This window comes from Daucus carota, chromosome 1 (genome assembly GCF_001625215.2).
Source record: "Daucus carota subsp. sativus chromosome 1, DH1 v3.0, whole genome shotgun sequence".
Lineage (NCBI taxonomy): Eukaryota > Viridiplantae > Streptophyta > Magnoliopsida > Apiales > Apiaceae > Daucus > Daucus carota.
This window is the reverse complement of record NC_030381.2, coordinates 8,984,702-8,993,048: the sequence shown is the minus strand read 5'-3', so window position 1 is coordinate 8,993,048 and position 8,347 is coordinate 8,984,702. Positions and strand designations below refer to the sequence as shown.

Here is an 8,347-nt window from a genome sequence, read left to right as displayed (position 1 = left end):
ATACCGTTAAATTAATCAGATGCCTTTAATCAGAGAATTAGCACCTTAAAACTCTGTTCTAAAAGTCGGTGATTAATCACGATTAGTCACCGATTAATCCATGTTCCGTAGCTCGCCGAACTGATTAAATCTCCGATTAATCACTGATTAATCCGATTAATCCCCGATCAATTCAATTATTCACCGGTTAATCCCTGTTCCGTGACTTCACTGATTAAGTCTGATTCCCACTTTTTACAACACTGCCTTAAAATTGCGAGGAGCACCTTAAAACTGTGAGGAGTTGAAAGTAAAAGATAATATATGTCATCTGTTGAGTGAGTGTCAACTCAGATCTCACATGAGAAAAATAAATAAAATTAGTCTTTAATATAAGCAGTCCAATATTTAGTGGGTGTTTGGCCCCCCTTATAAGCTGGACTTCTCGACTTATAAGTTAGAAGCACTTATTTCGTACCGTTTGTGTAAGAAGTCAAGAAGCACTTAAAAAAAGTTAGGAATGCTAGCTTTTGTTTCAGGGCTTCTACTTATTTCCCAAACACTTTAATCACTTATAAGTCTTATCTTACTTCTAACTTCTACTCCACTTATTTATTTTAAGTAATAAGCACTTATTTTAAGCTCACCCAAACGGCCCCTTATACTCCCTCCGTCCCGCCAGAAATTTACGTTACTTTTTGGCACGTATTTTAATGATCTTATAAAATATACTTACATTATATATTTATTTTTATAAAAAATTTTGAAAAAAAGTTTGACGTTTAAACTTTTATTCAAAAAAGAAAAAAATTAAAAAAATATTATTAAACTATATATACTTTATAAGAGTCTCAAAATATGTGCAAAACAGTGAACGTAAACATCCTAGTGGTACGGAGGGAGTATTAGTTTGAGATTTTTTTAGAGAAACAAAATTTTAATGCATATATATATATATATATATATATATATATATATATATATATATATATATATATATATATATATATATATATATATATATATATATATGATACATTGATACTACAATATTATCAAATAAAAAATTAATTTATTTTAGGACTTTTATCATGAAACACTTTTTTTGTTGCTAATATTATTGTGATTTATAACTCTTACAAATCTCTTTCATTTTGTTGTCATTTCTTTTTCACGTGCAATATTCGTTTCTGCTTGACTTCGACACTGGATAAGAACCACTGCACCTGTGGTTGATGTTGTATTGAAATATTCGGAGTCGTGTTACAGTACGCAGTCCTAGTTTGAGGAGTACTAGTTAACTATAGAGCACTCTAGAGAGTCTTTTCTTTAGGTTTTGTAGACTATAAAATTTTATTTTATGATATTTTTTAAAAATTTTCCTGAATAAAAGTTTAATTTTTAAATTTTTATTTAAAAACAGTAAATAATATTTTAAAATTATATTTTATAGAAGTCTCAAAATATATATGTACAAACCGTGAAAAAACAACCTAGAGAGGGAGTATATGTATATTAATGGAGAAGGGCGAAGACCCCGTTGCAATATATTCATTTAACTTAAAATCCTAATAAAAACACAACAAGAATAATTGTATGACGCGGTCAAATTAATGATTTGAATTTTTTCAAAATAAAAAAAAATGTGTGAGTATATTTAATAATAATGAAATAAAATAATTATCTTTTTTATTTATGTTCAAAAGTAAGGTTATTTGTATACATGACGAATATGCTGCATCTCGTCTGCTATCATGACCGTATATAATGAGGGTGTTTGGGAGCATTGCTTATAGGCTTAAAAGTCTGAAAGTCTACTTCTAGTTTTCCACTTATTATCTGTCCGTTTGGCAAATGTGAGAAAGTGCTTAAGTAAATGAAAAAAGCTAGGTTTCCTAGGTTTTTTTATACTCTAAGAGTATCTTCGGCAGTGTCCCAAGTACGTTCTTTAAATATATAATAAACAATTCGAATTCCAAAAACTAAGGATCGATTAACAACTCCAACAATAATTCCTATATGTATTCCCTATCATTATTATAGTATTAAATTCAAATTCTTTTAACAAAAAAGATAATAAGAATAAAATGGGAAAGAGTATCCAAAAGTGAAGGTTGAATATTTAATCATTAAAAAACAAATGAGGAATGAGCTAGGGAATGAAAAGTGAATCCTAAAGTTTAGGGAATGAGTAGGGACTCTGATGGAGTGAATTTTTGCCCATATTCCTCAAATTTTTAGCTTAAGATCTCATATAACTAATCTGCTGGAGATGCTCTAACTTTTGGTTCTTTCTATTTGTAACATAAAACGACTTCAAAATTACCAAACTAATACCAACTTACAAATTAAGTTATCCAAACACTTAAAAAACTTATAAGCCATGGTATTCAAACACTTCTGGTAACTTATAAGTTCACACCAACTCCTCGTCCCGGCAATAGTATAAATTGGGGAACAAGAACGCGGCACAAATTTTAATGCTTCACTAAAGTATGGTTGTGCAACTTATTTTTAAAATACCCTTTTTTTGTATAAAAATATAACAATTATATTTTTATAAAAGAATAAATTTTAAAAATAAGGTGTAGAACTCTATGTTTTACAAGAAAGAATATTAGAATGCGTGTCGAGCAGTAAAAGAGAAATATAATTGACCGGGACGGAGAGAGTATTTTCGTAAAATATAGGATAGTAACTGTAAAAAGTATAAAGTGACTTGGCAAAAAAAAAGTATAAAGTTGAGGATGACAAAGACGGACCACAAATTTGTCCATTGTACATCTTAAGCAAGCTTAAATATATAGTAAGCGAATATAATGATCAGTTCATTTCATATAACAAGGGCAAACCACAAAGTAAACGTTTTTAGCTTCATTCTATCATGTAAGACATGGCATTAACAAACCTTAACTAGCTATCACAGATTACAGCTAGTTATACCTATAAAGCTGTTGAAGAAATTACTTGAAAGTAATAATTATCATGCTTTCATCAGTAGCCATGAGTGAAAGAGAGCTGTCTCAGTTCTCCCAAACACTTCAAACACCTACAGAAGGTGAAAGGGCAGCTCAGTGGGTGCTGAATGCCCCTGAGCCGCCAGGTTTGTGGCGCGAGCTTGTGAATTCGACCAAGGAGATTGTTCTTCCCAATGGAAACAAATCCAAATCTTCAGGTGAGCATTCTAAGTCTAGGCGCATGGTTTCGGTCCTGGAGAGTGTGTTTCCTATACTTGTGTGGTCTCGAACCTACACTGCAAACAAATTTAAGAAAGATCTTATGGCTGGTCTAACTCTAGCAAGCTTATGTATTCCCCAGGTATGAACTTGTCTAAATAATTCACCTCAAAATTTATTCAGAGGGCGTTTGGGAACATGCATTTCATTTCAAATGATAGGATTTGAGTTGTCATTTCAAATTCTTATATTTATACTAATATTTGAATATCTGGATTTCAACTGAAATCCAAATCCAAATTCCCAAACAGGTTATTTGATCAAATCCAAGATTTCAAATGAAATCCAGGTTTCCAAACAGGCCAGTAAACTTGAAATGAACTTTGTAACGTCTGTTGTAATTCCATGCAGAGTATTGGATATGCAACTTTGGCTAAGCTGGCTCCTCAACATGGTCTTTGTAAGTGGCTAAGTGCATTTGTCCATGTTGGATATACTACTAACGAAAAATATGATCAGTAACTTTGATTTGATCAAGATGGTTTTTGATTCCAGACACGAACGTTGTCCCTCCGATCATCTATGCGTTCATGGGAAGTTCACGGGAAATAGCTATCGGACCAGTGGCTGTAGTTTCACTCTTGATATCTTCAATGGTTCAAAAAGTTCAAGACCCTGAGGCTGATCCAATTGCTTATAGGAATCTCGTGTTCACTGTAACGCTTTTTGCAGGAATTTTTCAAGCGGCATTCGGGCTACTGAGGTTCATCTTCTTCCTCACCTGTCAATTTCAAATCAATTCATAAGCACAGAAAAGTTTGCATCTACATAAAATTAATACATTCTAGCTTAGTATGTACTGATATATCGTATGATATTGCACGCAGGTTGGGTTTTCTGGTGGATTTTCTGTCACATGCTGTCATTGTCGGATTCATGGCTGGTGCTGCCATAGTTATCGGTCTGCAACAGCTGAAGGGCTTGCTTGGGATCACTTATTCGACAAATAAAACCGACATCATCTCTGTCTTGGCAGCTGTCTTCAAGTCCTTGTTTCATAATCCTGTAAGTTCTTGCCGGTCGCGTAGATAAGAATAATGTTGCACACCCTAATAGTACCCGACAAATTGATAAATTGTACATGTATAACGCAAGACTAACTTCTAGCAGCAGATCTTCCGAACAAAGAAATTATCTAAAAATTTGCCAGAAAAATTGACACTATTGTAATTCTTACTGACAGTGGAGTCCTTATAACTTTGTCCTTGGATGCTCTTTCTTGTGTTTCCTACTACTTATGAGGATCGTGGTACGTATACAGATTTCGTGAATTCTTATATTTTAACCACGGCTTCATAACATCTGAAATTTTCATAGACTTCATAATGAAATTTTTCACCTGATTCAGGGGAGAAGAAATAAGAAACTGTTCTGGTTACCGGCCATTGCACCTCTGGTATCCGTTGTCATATCGACTCTTATTGTTTACCTGACAAGAGCTGATAAACATGGAGTTAAGATTGTGAAACATATCAAAAGTGGGCTGAATCCAATATCAGTTCATCAGTTACAGCTGAATGATCCTCATGCTACAGACTTGGTGAAAATCGGAGCAATTGTTGCAGTTGTCGCGCTAACGGTACTGCAGTCTAAACTCTAAACATTTAACATTTCAGAAGATGAGTGAATAGCTCAAGTGGTTAAGAGTTTATCTTTTGTGGTCCCAGGTATTAGATGAACTTATTTATACATACTTATTTCTTGAAATCTGAATGTCAAATTAATCAGGAAGCAATTGCTGTCGGTCGATCTTTTGCAACCATAAAAGGTTATCATCTTGACGGAAACAAGGAAATGTTATCCATGGGTGTCATGAATATTGCAGGCTCTCTTAGTTCTTGCTACGTCGCGACTGGTGAGCTAGCTCTAATTTTCATAAAAAGATCATTATTGCATATATATCTCAAACCGAAGATACCAGTGTATCCCTGGTGGATCGTCAAGAGTAAGATGTACACATACCGTACCTCTACTACCAAGAATGGAATGAAACGGTTAATACTTACGGGATTAATTAGTGGATAGTTTATTGAGAGTCTGTTTGATAGTTGTTAAAATTTGTTATGATATCAACAAAATGTGTTGTTGTAGAATTCAGATTGCTATTTGGTAATGTTTTTTGATATCTACATATTTTGAGTTATAATATAAAAAGGTAATATTTTTTATGAGGTTTGACAATGAAATTTATGACAACTTCCCGCAAAAGCTGAAATACAGCTTTTTGCAAAAGTATGGGATGACCTACTTTTACTAAAAGTAGCTTTTCAACTAAAACGATGTTGTTCAAAAAAGCTGTTTTCAGAGTTATTAAATAATTTTTCACCTGAATTTCAGGAAAAAACTGTTGTTGCTATCTACAACAGCAATGCGAAACAGTGCCTAAGACTTGTGGTTATTTGCAGGGTCATTTTCTCGCACTGCTGTGAATTTCAGTGCGGGTTGTGAGACGGTGGTATCAAACATTGTCATGGTTATTACTGTGATCATATCACTGGAAGCGCTAACAAGGCTATTGTACTTCACTCCCAATGCGATTCTTGCCTCGATTATTATATCGGCTTTGCCGGGGCTCATCGATGTTCATGAAGCATACAACATATACAAAGTCGATAAGCTTGATTTTCTGGCTCTCATCGGAGCATTCTTCGGAGTGTTGTTTTGTTCAGTGGAGATTGGTCTGCTAGTAGCGGTAACATCTTCTTCCTACACATCACCTAAGAGATTTATTTGAACACGGGTAACTATACAATTTGTAGAAATCTGACAAATAATTGTTACAACATAATTATAGTAAATATAAATAAGCGTGATCAAGACAAAATTCTAAAATTTGTGCAATAATATAAAGTTAGGCTGGAGGCCTAAAGCTCATGCAGGTATATTTTTGTTGTTTCTTCTTCTTTAATAATTCTAGACAACTTAAAGTTAAAACTTTGGTAAATTATTGATGAAATTAAATGGGCAATAGCAATATGGAGTGGGTCAATGTTTCTGATGCAACATTTCAAAGACATATTGCTTCACTGGAATGACAGAAAGGACAAGAAAAGCAAAAAAGTCTGTATAATAACATGGTTGTCCCTTTGTGATATAGAATCAAAGTGAGTGACAAAGGGTAACTAGCTAACCTTTATTCTATAACAATAGTGAGTACCATACAAGAAACAACTAGCTAGTATAATAGCTAGACTTGGTTTTGATTTTAAACCAAGACAAAGGAACAATTTGGATTTGTACGCTAAGTGCAGTGTTTGTACAGGGCAGAACAATGATTTTATGTATCATGTAGTAGTACTTGGGTTAGCAGGGACCTCCACTATCATGGGTTTGGATTTGAATGGTGTAAAAAGCCTGGACATAAAGGTGGTGGATCCGGCCTTCTGAAACCCACCAAAATTATCACAATATTCTCATCAGTTGTGGGCTCTTGCTAGAATTTACTTAATTGGGTTATTGGTCAACTATGCTCAATAAAAAAAATCCAAGAAAGAAAGACAAAAGATAGTCATTCTTGTTATGATGATAACTCTCTCGCTCTCTTACGGGAGTCCGAGCGTTTTGATGATAAATCTCTCGCTCCTGTAAAATCTCACTCCCCTGCTGGAGGTTGAGTGTTCTGATCAAACTTACGATGATTTGCAGGTAGCAATGTCGTTTGCAAAGATCATCATAAGTTCGATACAACCAGGAATTGAAACCTTAGGAAAGGTTCCAGGAACAGACATTTTTTGCGATGTAAACCAGTATCCTATGGCTGTTATGCTTCCTGGTGTCCTCTCGGTCCGCATTAAGTCTCCATTGTTTTGTTTTGCTAATGCCACTTTCATTAGAGAAAGGTAACACCAGACATTTGTACACATGCACACTTTATCTATATACCTAAGCTAAATTCGTCATCTGCTGTTACAGGATTTCGAAATGGGCAATTGAAAAGGAAGAGATGGATGCCAAAGGAATAGTTAAAGCTAAAGGAAAGATTCAGCTGGTAGTTCTCGACATGACAAGTACGCCATCTATCTTCATTCTCAACATTAGTGTATACTTATGCGAACACAGATCCTAATTCTTCTGAGAATTGCTGACAGACTTGACGAATATAGATACCACGGGACTAGCTACGCTAGAAGAATTGTACGAGCAGCTGCTCTCACAAGGAATCATGGTACCACAATCACATACTCTCGCTACTTACATAAAATAAGTGGTAAAACTTAATAAACTTGTAACTCTTGCAGTTAGCTATAACAAACCCTAAATGGCAAGTTGTTCACAAGCTAAAGGTATCCAATCTGGTGAAAAAGATCGGAGGGAGGGTGTTTTTAACCATCGGAGAAGCAGCAGATGCATGTCTTGGTCACAGGATGCATGTCTAGTTATTTCAAGTACTTGCTTTCATGTGTGTATGTGTGTAATTTTGTAGACCTGCCTTCGTGTATGTTATAAGGGCATGTAATAACGCCAGAAACGTGAAACACTTCAGCGGTTTCATCTTTGTAGAAAAATATTATTCAGTGTCCTGGAATTCTAATGGAGGCAGAGTGACAATCTAGAACCATCTATCTATAAGTGAGCGAAAACCAATATAATCACAGGCTGCCTTTCATTGTCTATAAGAAGTAAGAACTATGTTTTCATCCTCAGGCTTCATAACCAGTACATTCCCAACAATCCTCCTTTCATGATCCAAATTCACATGATCAGGACCTGGACACACTGGGTATAGTTACCCTGTACTATGTGACTGAACTATCCCTATACTTATCGGAGTAAGTTGGCCAGTCTGGCCGATCTCAACCCCAAAAGCTAACTTTGGCATGAGGACGAGTCCACAGTAGATATAGTTGGCCTATACCATGTGACTGGACTGCCCCAATGCATAAAAGAGTCAATTGCCTTGTCTAAATCCAAACTTGGGCAAGAAGTACCAAGTTGGATTTCCTAACTAAACTGTAGATCGGTTGAGTGAAGTTGTAAACTGAGGCTAAATGTGATTCTTCGCATCACTCACTGATATGTGGCAACTGTTACGACAACTAATACCAATACAAATATACTAGGTAGTAATTCTATATGCAGCCTTCACACTGGTTACTGTTAGATTGTCAGTTTTACCATGCACTATTTCTTAA

General features: G+C 34.9%; 1 protein-coding gene across 1 annotated transcript; it reads left to right on the top strand.

The window, feature by feature from the left end:
* Positions 1 to 2,793: 2,793 nt before the first annotated feature.
* LOC108205016 (low affinity sulfate transporter 3) lies at positions 2,794 to 7,734 on the top strand. The gene is made up of 12 exons (XM_017374761.2): positions 2,794 to 3,297; positions 3,567 to 3,615; positions 3,711 to 3,918; positions 4,043 to 4,220; positions 4,399 to 4,464; positions 4,564 to 4,794; positions 4,944 to 5,070; positions 5,621 to 5,907; positions 6,861 to 7,054; positions 7,128 to 7,222; positions 7,304 to 7,380; positions 7,454 to 7,734. The coding sequence occupies exons 1-12, from the start codon at positions 2,965 to 2,967 to the stop codon at positions 7,589 to 7,591; spliced, it is 1,983 nt and encodes a 660-aa protein (XP_017230250.1). The 5' UTR covers positions 2,794 to 2,964; the 3' UTR covers positions 7,592 to 7,734.
* Positions 7,735 to 8,347: the final 613 nt, after the last annotated feature.

What these genes read in the sequence shown, in the direction of transcription:
- LOC108205016 (XM_017374761.2), top strand. Translation starts at nt 2,965, where the DNA reads ATGCTTTCATCAGTAGCCATGAGTGAAAGAGAGCTGTCTCAGTTCTCC. An exon ending in AGATTGGTCTGCTAGTAGCG is followed by an intron (nt 5,908 to 6,860) that starts GTAACATCTTCT and finishes GATGATTTGCAG; the next exon opens with GTAGCAATGTCGTTTGCAAA. An exon ending in GGTAGTTCTCGACATGACAA is followed by an intron (nt 7,223 to 7,303) that starts GTACGCCATCTA and finishes AATTGCTGACAG; the next exon opens with ACTTGACGAATATAGATACC.